The 14196-nt window shown below is 30.1% G+C and overlaps 2 protein-coding genes across 3 annotated transcripts in view; one reads left to right on the top strand and one right to left on the bottom strand.

Moving 5' to 3' along the window:
- LOC123003696 (protein cab-1) overlaps positions 1-14196 on the top strand; it is a 36199-nt gene that overhangs the window by 4448 nt on the left and 17555 nt on the right. For both annotated transcript variants that reach the window (XM_044396766.1, XM_044396686.1), the window contains exons 2-3: positions 473-1090; positions 1373-1637. In XM_044396766.1, the coding sequence (XP_044252701.1) occupies positions 473-1090; positions 1373-1637 (883 nt within the window). The remainder of the gene's footprint in view (positions 1-472; positions 1091-1372; positions 1638-14196) is intronic.
- Positions 3784-5398, bottom strand: LOC123003832 (probable galactose-1-phosphate uridylyltransferase). The gene is made up of 2 exons (XM_044396887.1): positions 5085-5398; positions 3784-4940 (listed from the first exon to the last, which is right to left on the bottom strand). The coding sequence occupies exons 1-2, from the start codon at positions 5101-5103 to the stop codon at positions 3910-3912; spliced, it is 1050 nt and encodes a 349-aa protein (XP_044252822.1). The 5' UTR covers positions 5104-5398; the 3' UTR covers positions 3784-3909.

The raw sequence follows: 14196 nt of genomic DNA, 5'->3' as shown, positions 1-14196 counted from the left end.
TTATTTACTTCAATTTTCAAGCGGAAACGAATTAAACTTTCATCGGGGAAAATTGTCTTAAATAACATTATTTTGGTAAAATTGACAACGTTCTAAACATTTTTCAAAACCACAATTAAAAAAATAATTTTAAATTGAATTTACTTAAAAAACACTTTTTGTTGGAATTTTTTAGAACTGTAATTTAATTATATGAAAGCAGATTATTTCTATTATAGACATTTATTTTATTTACTTCAATTTTCAAACGAATTAAACTTTCATCGGGGAAGATGTTATATCTACCAGTGACAGTTAATCGAACCAATATTTGAACCTCCTCAAAATTGCTCGATTAACTTAGTTTAGGCAATCTATAGAAGCCACAACGAATCCAATTTATTCGACGAAATAAATGTCGCATTTCCAACAGCAATCAATTTTCGTTCAATTCGAATTTGTGAGATAGTTTTCAATTATCTTTCATCCTCAGGTTTCAAATATGACTTGTCTTCTGAAGAACAACGACCGCGCTTGGAATCGGAGGAAGAAGGTGTGTTGTATGCTGAAAACTACCGTCGATGGCCTTGGCAGGACGTCGATGATTGGAACAGAAAGAAGGAACAAGAATTCGATTTAGAGCTTCCAGAACTTCGAAATTTAGAAAAACTGCTAGATAGAAATCAAAACGACGATCTCCCGGCATATTACAACTCACGGCCGAGTTTTGACAATGCCTACGACGAATACAAACCCATAGAAAAGCTACACAAGTTTGATCGATTCAACTTTAGATATCCAAACAGTCAAATTCTGGACGATGTTAGGCCCTATCCACACGAAGATGACTTTACTTTTGGAGATGAGGAGGTCAAGGAGGAGAGGGATTTAAAGCCTCATGAGCCCCAAGAGAGGCACCAGCATGAAGTTGAATCAATGGGGGACAACCATCACCATTCTAGTCACATGGTGGTGAACACTGGTGAGAAGAATAATGAAGAGGCGTCAGGGAAAGGGGCGTTGGAGGAAGCCCCCATATTGGAAGACTTAAGTCAATTTGCATATCTTCCTACTGATGCTCGATTTTTTCAGAATACTGAAAGTGATAACGGTAAATTTTTTTCAATCTCTACATTAACTAAACAATAGTTACGTCAGAAATGTGATACATTTGAGATAAGTTTATTGATTTATCCTCCATATATTCATCAGGACCTGAATGGAATCGTGATAAGTCAATAAATACTAAACAGAGCTTTATATAATATTATTAAATAAACAAAGAATTTATAAATAAGTAAAAAATTAAAAACAATTTGATATAAAATATCTGAAAAATTTGAAGAAATCGTAAAATGAAATTTATTTTTTATTGATTTTTGTTACATTTTAGGTGATCAAAAAGTTAAAACGAAACTAGAGAAAATCAAAGACAATAAAATACGTTTGATTCATAGAAGTGATGAAGCATTTGTGGATGAAATGGATTCGTTCGGAAAAACAGAAAGTCGTGAGAAAAACGACCAAGTGAAAGTTGTCGCTGTTCAGCCTCAAGGAACTCCCAGAGAAGCAACCGGAGTTTACATAATTGGTGTTGTTGCTGGAATTAGTGCTGCAGCTACTGTTGGACTCATTGCTGTTGGTCTTGGGTGGTACAAGTAAGTAAGGAAAATCAGATAAAAATATAGATGAAAGTGAAACACTTGGTGTTTATGGTTTAAAATATAAAAATATAACGGCTTAACCTACTTTTACTAAAGTTAAATAGCTAGAAGTAAAATTGATAAAGGTTTATTGCAATGTTATAATAATGTATGTCAAGGCTTGAGTGCTTCCAACAAAGATATTTTAAAATGTAATTTCTTTGGTTGTGGTTTGTTTTTATAGAACCAAGGCCTTGATAAAAAATAAAAAATAACCGGAAATGATTCAAGTTCTTATGAATATCATAGTAATGGAGGACAATTCCAGAGACACTGATTTTTTATCTTTTGAAACCACTGATGCAGAATGCGAACTTTAAAGAATTCCGGAAATAAGTTTCAGATTTAATCTTTAGTAGAGTTAGCTTTCCATGTATGTAGTCTTGGATTTCATAATTTACACGAATATCTTTTTAAACCTTCTTGTTGAATTTTTTTGGTGATCAATAAAAACTCATTTTCTATCTCCAACACCGAATTATTAAACCAAAGTAAATTACAACTTAATTCTAATTAGTTTAATTCTGAACGAGGGGCCGTTCACTCTGGAATTAGTTGTACAAATTTTTGGAATTTAAATTTAAATTTAAATGGAAATTGCTTGGAATTATTTTGAAGTATTTGGAATTATTGAAATAATTTTTGGATTGTTTGGAATTACTTGTGAATTACTGCAAATATGTGTGGATTACTGGATTTTTTTGAAATAGCTGGAATTCTTTTTGGAAATGCTGGAATTTTTTTGAAATTCTTTTTGGAATTATCAGAGTTACTTGGAGTACCATATTGATGACGTAGTTGTACATACAACTTGAGCGCGCTGCGCGAGCGCTGAACTTTAAGGGCACTTATATGTATAATTTTTTTTCAAAATTAAGTTGAATTTCTTAGAACTATTTAATTTGGAATTACAGAAATTACAGAAACTGCTCCACAACAGTTAAGAAAGTCGCATTATTTTTACAACAAACAAATTCTATTCTTCTAAGTATTGTGAAATCCATTACGGAAATTAAGTTGGAATTACAGGAATTAATTTTCAATTACAAAAATTAATCTGAAAAAAAATGAATGGAATTACGATGGATTATTGTAATTACCAGTAATTTTTTTGAAATTACTGGAATTTTGGTGGAATTTTATTGGAATTACTGTAATTTCGGTGGAACTTTTTTTGAATTGGAATAAGTTATACAGATTTTTTCAAGTTCGATTGTGAATTAAAATTTAATTTACTTTCTGCAAACCCGCCCTAAATTAATTAAAATAATTAATAGGTATTGATATGTTTTCGCCAATTTGTGTTTTCATAATCTATTTTTTTAAAACAAGGTTAAGTAGATACAATCTGGGTTTGGATCTTTTAGAAGGAACATTATATAAATTTATATATAAAAGGCTGCGCCAGAACTCGCACCCCAGAGAAAATTTTCAAGTACGATAAGATACTAGGAACATGGAAGAAATGTTTAAAAAATTCTATCTGTCAAAATATTTTGACAGTTGACTTTTTTTATATCTATTTAATGATACTGATGATCTTGTATATGTTTTTTTAGCCTTATTTAGTAAAGGGACAAAAATTTTGCCAATAAAAGCCACAAATAACATTGAACAGAGTTACAATTTAGGATACAGCTTCCTTGTTTCCTCTTTTAATAGCCTATAGCAAAAAAACTTGGATAATTATTTTCCAACAGAAATAAATAGAGTCAAAGTGCAAACTTTAAACCGTCATAACTTCGAAATTTTTACACATAAAATTTTTTTAACATTTTTTCCATGTTCCTGGTATCTTACCTTACCTGGGGCGCGAGTTCTGGCGCATCCTGTATATAATTTTTCGTTAATTTAATTTAATTAATATTAAAGAGAACGTTCTATATGGGACATACTCTATAATGTATTTCAACAATAAATATTCGTTACTATACTACTATACAGTATGTCCCTGGATTGAGTTTACAAGTTTACAATTTCATTTTACGCCAAAACTACAAATGAAAAAATTTTTTTGCTCCACTTAAAACGTAAAAAAGTTTTCTCACTTCTTCTATTTTAAAAGAATAGTGTTAAGGATTTGAAGAAAAGATTAGATACACATTTTTGATTTATTTATTTATACAGGACCTTTTTATTAAAATCTGTCCAACGACTCAACATTGAGATCAAAATGGATGTTTAATTGTTTAAAAGTCCAAATAATTATGTTTTTTAGGTTGATGTACTATTTTGTATCAGAAAAACGCACTTCGGATTGTTCTTTTATGAGAGCTGCTGCACTTTCTGGTGTTATATCCCTTTGACATTGAGCCAACATTTCATATCCCACCATGAATTTCTTAACGGTAGCGGACCTGAGAAGGGGTGGATAATAACATCCATGGAAAGTCCAATATGGTAAAGACTCGTTAAACTGTTCACCAGTGGGAGCCCCATGCCAACCCATCGAATACGGGAAATTACACTTGAAAATGTTGTCATATTTGGCAACTATTGCTTTTAAGGCAGCGGCTAATGCTTCTTTCTGTTTCTTATCTAAATCGGTAAATCTCTGAACTTGTCTCTTTGGCAACACTAGGGTTTCAAAGGGCCAAGTAGCCCAATAAGGCACCACAATGGCCCATTCTTCATTTTGGTACACAACACGTTTATCTTGTTTCAATTCCTTCTGAAGATAGTCTTGCAGCATTGGTCTTCTATACTTCTCGTAGTACTCTCTTTGGTGCAAGTCTTTGGCTTTAGGTTCGTTGGGGAAAAAATTCGAAGCCCAAATTTGGCAATGAGGGTGTGGATTCGAACAACCCATCATAGCCCCTCTATTTTCAAAAACTTGGACCCATAGATACTTCTTGCCCAATTCTTCGGTTTGTCTAATCCACTCGTTTATAATAGCAACCACTTCAGATAACGTCATCGATGTGAAATAAACGTTGGAACGCGGATGGTAACAAATAACACGACACGTGCCCTTGGCCGATTTTGTTTGGAATAAAGGATCATCGTTTTGGGGCGGTTCAGGTCCTTCTTCTAAAAGTGAAGGAAAGTCGTTAGTAAAAACGTACGTTGATTTGTATTGCGGAGTTACTATTCCAGAGGAACGTTTAACTCCAGGACACAGAGGATTGTTTGGGTCGAATTCGGGGACTATTTCCACCGGTGGTTGTTCGACTTGCCCGCTCCAAGGTCGCAAGGCCCGATGGGGAGACACCAAGATCCATTCGCCCTTCAAAGGGTTATAGCGCAAGTGTTGATGCTCTGAAAGATGAATATTTCAAATTAGTATTAATTGATTTGTGTAATAAACACGTATGGGCTTGGTTTAGTGCAGAGTAAACAAAACTAGTTTAATTATTTAAGTTAGAAGTGGGAAATAGAACGTAATTCAGTTGGTTGTCTCACCATTTGGGTTAAAATCCATTTTGAACCTGAATTATAGATGATTGATGGGTTCAATAATCTTTAAGGAGACCACACGCTGATCATCTGCTGCCTTGTTGTATTTGAGTGTTTACAAACTTACTACTTGCACCGTTCATACATGATACTCCCCTCTCTTGACCTTGGACGCATAATCAATGAATGATAAAGCAGTCGCGCAGAGATGGATTCCGCGGGTTTTAAAAAAGCGGTCAGTGTTTGGAAAAAGTAGTTTAAAAAGTTAATTAAACGGTTTGACAATTAAAATTTTGTATGACATTTTAAAAATAATATTGTATACTTTGTCAACTAGCTTATGAAGTCTTGTATTATTAGTATTATTATTACAACATTGTTCACATAGAAACTATAGTATAATAGATTATTATCAGTTATTATCTAATCATCTTTAATTGTAAATTACAGTTTGCTTTTGGATTGCTGATATATTTTTTATAACTTGAGAGGGTAACAACTGTGAATACAAATGACTATGCGTTTAATGTTTTGTTTAATGTTTTAATAGTAATTTAAAAAAAACAAGTTTCATAAGACCAGTCTTGAAGCACATTTTCTGGTTGTTGTTAAAGTATTATCACGTTATGTGGAGTCTATAAAACTGTGAATCTAACATAGCACAAGTTGGTAAATTTAAAAAGTTTTAAGTGTTTAATCAAAAACTAATTTAAATTTATTTAAACGTAATGAAAGTGGTATTTAAAACGTTATTTATAAAATTTAAATGGTCTGTGCTATGTATGTGGCAAAAAGTAACTTTTTTGCTGGTTGGTTACAAATTCACAGTAAAATAATAGTACATTACAAACGAGGTAGTAAATTATCCTGACTGCTCATTGCAATCAATTGTTACGCAATGTACTCCCCCAGAAGTAAGAAAAACCGTTACAGAAACATTTGAATAGTAATTTAGTAAAATATTATGCGTAACTTGACAATTTGTAAGAAAAAAATCTTGGTATTTTTGTAATCTTAACGTTGGCAAACCTGTTTATTACCGACCATGGGATAAAATGATTTAATGATGTGTTTCCCAACCTTTAAAAGGTTGGCAACCAACATATTACATTTGTGATTGTGATTAAAAATAAATACGCACTAGAACAGCTGTTAGTAGTAAGTATAACAATTGAAAACTGCCTTTTTTGTTATACATATGTTATATAGTTCTGATATTTTTTAATTCATTTTTATTTGTAGGTAATTTAAGTAAGGTCATTTGCTGTCATTTAAGTAAAAGTACCGGGTGTTCAGCTCACATGGCATATCATCAGATGATAAGTGATCAAATTATCTTTGAACTAAACAAGGACAAACAACAGATTCTCTTTGAGATTAGACTGATTAGAAGATTAGAAAATTAATTTTTTTAATTATCGTACTGTGTAACGTACGAGTGCTATTTAAATTCAGTTTATTAAGTACTACTTTTTCTTAATTAAGACATGAAAATAATATACTAGAGCAGGTCAGAGTTGTCATATTATTTGAAATATCCTGTATAGTTTATCTCCTAGTATTTCACAAATAACCTTTGTATCAACTTTTCAGATTTTTATTTTTGTATTCGCGAATGAACTTTTATTGGAATGATTTTAAATTCAATCATATATTGTAAGTAATTAGTCTGCTATAACCTAAACTAGAATTACGAAAACTACAAAATGGTATTGTTATTCTTCTCACTGATTTAATTCAAATTTTATGACCATTTACAATAAATTTTACCTACCAGTGGGTACCTACTTGCCAAGAGAAGCAATATTTCCTCGGTTTCGCTTGGTACTAGACGAAGTTGTTCCAACACCTATCCGCCTAGCCATTTTTTTTTAAATTTCAATCTAAACTGCGCACAATACTCGTAGGTTTAATGAAAAACTTTCAGAATTTCGAATGTTTTACATTAGATGAAATTTCTATTTTAAAATATCAAGACTACATTACATACAAAAAATATTTCTAGAAAATTACGTAAAATAAATAGTTTCAAATTTTAGTTTTCAATTTAACATTTCAGCAGTATTTTAGACGACAAAATGGAATTTTATAAATTAAATATAAACGCCAAGTTATAGATATTCTTAAAACTTGTAATTGTGATTTAAATATGGAATTTAAGAAAACTAAGTATGTAAGTGTAAAAAAAACAATATTAAATTATAAGATTTTATTGGTCAATTGGTCAAATTCTCGTTGTCCGAAATTGATTTTTCTTTTTAGTGTTCTACTGTTTTTTTTTTTAAAGAATTTGAGATATATACAACATTTTGATGAAGCACAATTACAGCGTTTCATCAAATCGGCTCTTACCGTTAATTAAAAGAAAGTAAATTAACTAACAAATTACTTACATAATATGATATGTATGTGCGGGTGACTAATGTTTACCTGGACTTATTATTATCTCGTTTAAAATTGATTTTCTTTTGTATGATATTGATTTTATAAAATACCGAGACACCAACTGAAAAGAGATTTCTAATTTTTAATGAAGCACAATTAAGAAATCCGCTCTTACGGTTTTTTATTTTAAACAAGAGAAACTTAAAATACAATCAAATCTACGTAAGACAGTGTAATTAGGTTGGTAAAGAAAGGATTAAACAAAGAACTTACTTTTATAATGATAGCAATATTCACCTGAAAGCCCTAAATTCATCACAGCTAATCTTTTTTCGGTTCACATGAGATTAACTTTTACTGATTTGATTTCTAAAATAACTAAACACATTTTTAGTTACTGGAAAGATGTTAATAATATCCTCAGGTTGTAAGAGTTTTTTAACATTTAAACATTAAAAATGTGACCAACAACCGCTTCGGTTAAGTTCGGAAAATCTTCGTGATGAGCTCGGAACGCAACTTTAACAATTAATTTAAAAAAAAGAACTGGTTAAAAAACAATTTTATTTAATTAGAGGTCATTTTTAGATCATAATCTTTAATTAAAAAAATTACCATGGTGGGTTGCCATTTAAAAAAAAAAAAATTTTCAGAACTCGAAAACTAAAAGAAATTTCGAAAAATGTTATTCTTGATAAATGGTCACATTTTAATTGCACTCTACGCTACACTAATTATTTTTTTTTTGTAAAGTGCTTAGTTTACGAAAAAAACGCTTGGTTCCATACTTTTTATTCACCTGGTATGTATAGCTTGTTACAATAAAAATATGTACAATATTTATACTGGGTGTTCCGTTTTAATGGTTACAAATTTAAACAGGAGATAGAATATTCAATTTTAAGACAAAAGTTTTGGATGAACATGTATCGAAAAATGCTACTCAAGGGAGCTTCCTTCTCAAAGGGGTGCGTCTTTTAATGTTTTTTTTTCCAATATTTTCGAAATCATTTTAGATAATATTATAAAATTCGGTACAGATGACAATCTTCATACACCTAAACGAATTCAAAGATAAAATGGTAAATTTTTGAATCATGGGCTTTCTAAACTGGATGGGTTTAGGGTAGAAAGTACTCTCACCATTTCGGTTGTAGTTTCTTTCCACTTTCAGCAACAAAATTCTCAATTTTATAGTTTTTTTATAACAAAGGTCTTTTGCATTTTTCCGATACAACTTACCAATTTTGAGTAAAATCAGTTTTAAAATTTATGTTACAGGCCATAAACAGCATAGAAATTAAAAATTAAATTTGTTTTGCCGTTTAGGACGCCCCAGATTAAAAATTTTGACATTTCATTATGGAATTCGTTTACGTGTATCAAGGTTATCAGCTGTACCAAATTTTGTAATTTTATCTATTCTGAAATATTGGAAAAAACCTTTTAAAAAACGCACTCCTGTGTAGCTCCCTTACATAGCATTTTTCGAAACATGTTTATAGGAAACTTTGAAAACTGAATATTCTATAGTGTATTTAAACTTGTAACAATAAAAACAAAACACCCTGTATAAATTTACCCGACCCGACGGTATAAGAAGGATATTTTTTTAAATTTTGCAGTGACACATTATTTCAGGCAATAAATATACATAATTTTAAAACTGGTTTGTTATAATATATGGTATTATTTTAACAGCACATTTAAATAGCACAGACATTAATTTAGAGAAAAGCCTGATATCCTTACCAAACATTATTTAGGTAGCTACATATGTATGTAATTTATTAGTTAATTCTTCTCTTGATTAATTAACCTTTACTATTGTACGCATTTGAAAAGGAATGAGTTGATTACTACGAAATGTAAACAAGCTTTAAATGGTTTAATGTGTAATTTGTTTGAAGTGTTGGTAGTAAGTCGGTATACCGTATTTTATAGTATTTTAAAATAGAAAATGTTTAGACAATGACTTGTAATTAAAAGTTTTAAATTGCAGAAACAAACAGGCAAAATAGTAAAAATCTTGCACAAACTCAACTTTTGATATAGAACTTTCTGACACAACACAAAGAGAAAAATCTTAATTACATTTTTAGCTAAAACATTCTGTTTTTACATTACCCAATTATTTAAAAATTATGAAAAATTTTTACAAGTAACTTTGACAAATTTACTTTTGTGTTTCATTGATAGAAACCAGTAAACCCGCTTAATTGTTGTTCTCATCTCTGTTGCAATGAATTTACATCGGTAACGATTGTTAATTTGGTATAACATTTTCTTATTTTTTTCTTACTTTTGGTTTTTAGAAACTAACTTGAAGACGCAATAAATTATTGTAACATTAGCATAAATATTTATGCTAAAGTGATTAAGACAATTTTTAATGTATAGTGGACTAAACTGTATAACAGGTGGCGAAAAAATAAGCAGAATTAAAAAAAAACATATAATGGGTCATTGGGAACAACTCATTTTAAAATACATATAACATTTTTATTTATTATTTATTTATTTTTGTTAAAATTATGTGCAATGTGACAAAAATTACACTTTGTACAATATTCGACTAATAATAATCATAGAAGCGAATTTAAGCGAACTATTTTTTTTTCAATATTCTCAGAAAAATTAAGACATTTATAACATCCTCGCACGTATTCACTATCAAAATTTCATAATTTCAGTATATTCCTATTGTTTGGTAGTATTATGTTCCCATAATACGTATGAACTAAATTTAATATGCATTGTGTTTGGCAGTATTGTTTGGTTTAACAACAATAATAATTTATCTCATGTGTTATTATAACAAATAATGATTAATGATTTTCTCTTCCAGATTTTTCAAATTTGATTGATGGCTTAAATTTACATTGTTGAAAAGTGTTTACTCAGTGAATAAATAAATTTAAGCAAATAGGTGAAACAATAAGTTAGTCCGGCAAATGCGTTTTATACAAAATTGCATACGAAGCCAAACTTTATAACTCCAACAATTTTGTCTTTTCAATAATGTCAGCAGAAATTCCCACAGAAAGGATAACAGCCTTGTAGGTATAATGGACGGATTACATGCAATATCTGGTTTAAGATAATGATTTGGCACGATATTGACAAATTACTGTAGCTCTTTATTTGTTAATACATTACATTCTGGATAAATGACATTAATTCGAATATAATTTTCAAATAAGTTAATCCTGGCTTTCCGTTTAACTTAAACAAAATGAGTACAAGACGATTGATGATCTCTTTCACCTCTAATAGGTTCTTCCGTCCAAATCCATTTATTTGGAAAGACTTCACTTAAATATTCCGAAGAGAGGTGACGCTCAACAAGGTTGATACGGAACGGCCTTATCAGTAAAGCAGATCGTATGTATCGATTTCAGCTGTGAATTTCTTCAAAGACGGACAGAATAAAGCAGGAAAGATTTATTGCGATTACTAGGCTTTGCACCTTTCTGAACAAGTAAAACTCTTTATTTTTAACAGTTTCCGATTTATTTTTCCATTTATAAATACAGATTGTTTAATTTTAAGAATTGTTCATTAGTTCAACTAAAGGTCTTCAATTTTTGATAGTTCCAAACTTGCATAAACAATTTTAACAACTAAATATTATCTGAAAAAAATCCGAGTAGTATGTACTCGTACTTGGAGACAATAATAGTTCAGAAGTTGGTGATTTTTTGGTACTAGTTTTTCCAGTCAGCGAACATTGGTGTTTAAGTAATGATTATCCATAAAGTTGACAAAATAGTCCATTAAATTAACAAGAGGGTCCGTAAAGTGTGCATATTATGTAATATTAATACGAGTACCTATAACTATAAATATATGATTGTAATTTATATTGTCAAATTGGCTACAAATTAAGTGGCTCTCAAATTCTAATTTAGTCAAGGGCGGATCCATGGGGGGGAGGTGGTTAATGGGGGTGATGACCCCCTCTCCAAGTCTATAGACTAATAGTAAAGCTTATACAAGCTATTTTTTTTTAAACGAACCACCTTGCATATTTCAGAAAAGTAAACAAAAATTAGAAAATCCCGAGACAAGTCAAATTTTTATTTTCAATGTTATTTTACTTTTGTAATTTGTAGTACCTGCCCCTTTGGTAATACAGATAACCACTTCAAATTCTTAAATGGCATCACCTCGATACTTCAAATAAAATGTATTTTAAAAAGGAATTTGGCTGTGTATTTTTTCCACTTGTTTTTTATAAGGTGCCAAAATACTGGTAATACTGATATACTATGAAACGCACAAAAGAAAGTTAAAGGTTAATTTTTAAACTAAAATTAAACTGACATTTCTTGTTATGAAAATATGGCACCCCATGAAAAATTCACAATTTTTTTTATAGGAGGTGTAAAATGATCAGATGGCTAGATCTTGTTCTGAATAACGCAAATAGAAAATACTCAAAACTCAAACAAAATACAAAGTCGAATTCCTGGTCAAAACCCTTTCATTTGAGGCACATTTTGTGGTGCCATTTAAAATTTTGAAGGGGTTGAAGCTACAACTTTCAAAAATACACTAAAAGGTGTCCCCCTGTAAATAAATATTGACCTGTCTTGGAGTTTTCTAATTTACAATTTTTCTGAGATATTCAGGGTGGCTCGTTTTAAAAAAATGGCCCAATAGGTATGTTAGCAATGTTTTTTCTGTTATTGATTATTTTGTTATGAATTATTATTAAACTTCAAAAATGTATATACTTTGAATTTTTGTTTTTTGTCATTTTGTCACCACTCGTAAGACATTTTTCTAGATCCGCTCTTAGTCTTCATGTAAAACAACTTTTTGTAACAAGTTAGAATAAATTACTAACAATTCAGTGTTACCAATCGATTTTTTTGTCACAATTAAACATTTATAACCATTTGAATTAATTTAAAAAAATATGATTTAGTGATAATAATAACTCAAAATGGTAATGTTTTGAGTATCCAGTAGATGTTTATCTATTCAGAAAATTATAATATTTGTATTTTTTTCAAAAGACAAACAAAACAAAGTATTTTTGTGTTAGTTTGAACAACGTTGACATTATCTCTTTCAAATAATTTATGTACAATATAAATTAAGTTGCTTTCTATTACATATTTCTTACTTGCTTTTAATTACATTTTTTATCACATTTTAGATATAAAAGCTTTTGCTTGTTAGATTTTCCAGGGGCAGTAGCAAAAACTTAATTAAAATTACTTTATTTCGCTTCATTATGAAATTTTTTGCTACCACCCTTTCTAATGTAATTTTGTGCTTAATTTAGATATTAGTTATCTGACGCTTTTACAATGTAGCTGTTATTTTAAGACACTCACGAGGCGGCTGTAAACGTGTGCTAAATTGATTTTTTTAATTAGGAATTTTGTCATTGTGGAGAACAATAATACATGGACGTAACATTTTTTGTAATTTCAAACTTCAAATTACTTTTTAAAAATCTTTCATTAATTTGCAAGAAATAAATCTCTTGTACCGACTTTGATGATACGACGGCGTTATCAATAAATTATTATTGTTACACAAAATTCTGAAACTCGTTTGAAGGCAATTATTTTTGAGCCGTTTGTTGAAAATCTGGAAATGGGTGATGCTCCATAAATTTTCACTCATTAAATCCAAGTTTCAAAGAGAAAAAGAACAGAATTGTTGCAGCAGGAATTCTCATTTACATTTTTTGTATTTATTGGATCAATACAGATATTTCACTTTGTGTTATGAGATATTACACCAAAGTAATAAAGCAAGTAAGACTTGAACATATTGTGATATATGAAACGCTTCCACATCTCGAGCAAATAATTTTGAGAATGTCATTATTCAGGCGGTAACTCGACTCCTCTTGACTTTTGGCTTTCCAAATAAAAGTGATCGTTGAATAATTAATGAAACCGACTTTAAATATAGGTTCAAAGCAACCTTATTTCTACATAATTCTCAAATCACTTGGCTGAAATCAACAAAATTTCCAAAACCATTTATTTTATTAATTTTCGCCTAATCCATTAGACACTTGAACTCCTTTTCTTTCAATCAACTGAGTCGCGAACAGATTCAATTAAAACAAGATTAAAGGATGATGCTCGAAGTTATTGAATCGAATTTTCTTGTTTGTGGTTATGAACACTTTTCTGGCACAAAGACTCTCTCTGCCCCACATCAAAGGACCACTAAATTTCCGTACTTATATTTTATAATCCCCGGAGGTGAAAACTTTTTATTATTACCTCCATTTCTTGAATATCAAAAAAGGGATTCTAGTTTTTTTAAATTGCCGAGCTTAAGCAATATAGCCTTCGATATAATGCTAAGCGGCATTCCATGGAATCTGTGGGGAATGCAATAAGGAGAGGATTAAAACTCTCAACAATTGGAGGTTAACATTATTAAGTAATTCTGGTGATAGTTCCAAGGAAACAATGCAAATCTTGGGTTGCGGTTTCTCGCAATTTTTGAGTTGAATAACAAGATTTAGTAAATATTTTTTCTAATATTAATATTTACTTATACTTTTTCGTTGTTAAAGTAATACTTTACTCACCCTTTATTTTTTTAATAATAAATAACAAAATAGCTATTAATATATTAACGTCAATTAGGTTTCAAATATGCAATTACGTAGAATTAAAGTAAGTTTGTAATCTGCCGAGGGTTAAATATATTTAATATATTTTTTTGAAGAGTGGTGAAAATGTGGCATTGT

Source organism: Tribolium madens, unplaced genomic scaffold (assembly GCF_015345945.1).
Source record: "Tribolium madens isolate multiple individuals breed KSU strain unplaced genomic scaffold, Tmad_KSU_1.1 Scaffold_11;HRSCAF=98;Tcas5.2_LG3b, whole genome shotgun sequence".
NCBI classification, from domain to species: Eukaryota; Metazoa; Arthropoda; class Insecta; order Coleoptera; family Tenebrionidae; genus Tribolium; species Tribolium madens.
This window is presented reverse-complemented; position numbering and strand designations above follow the sequence as displayed.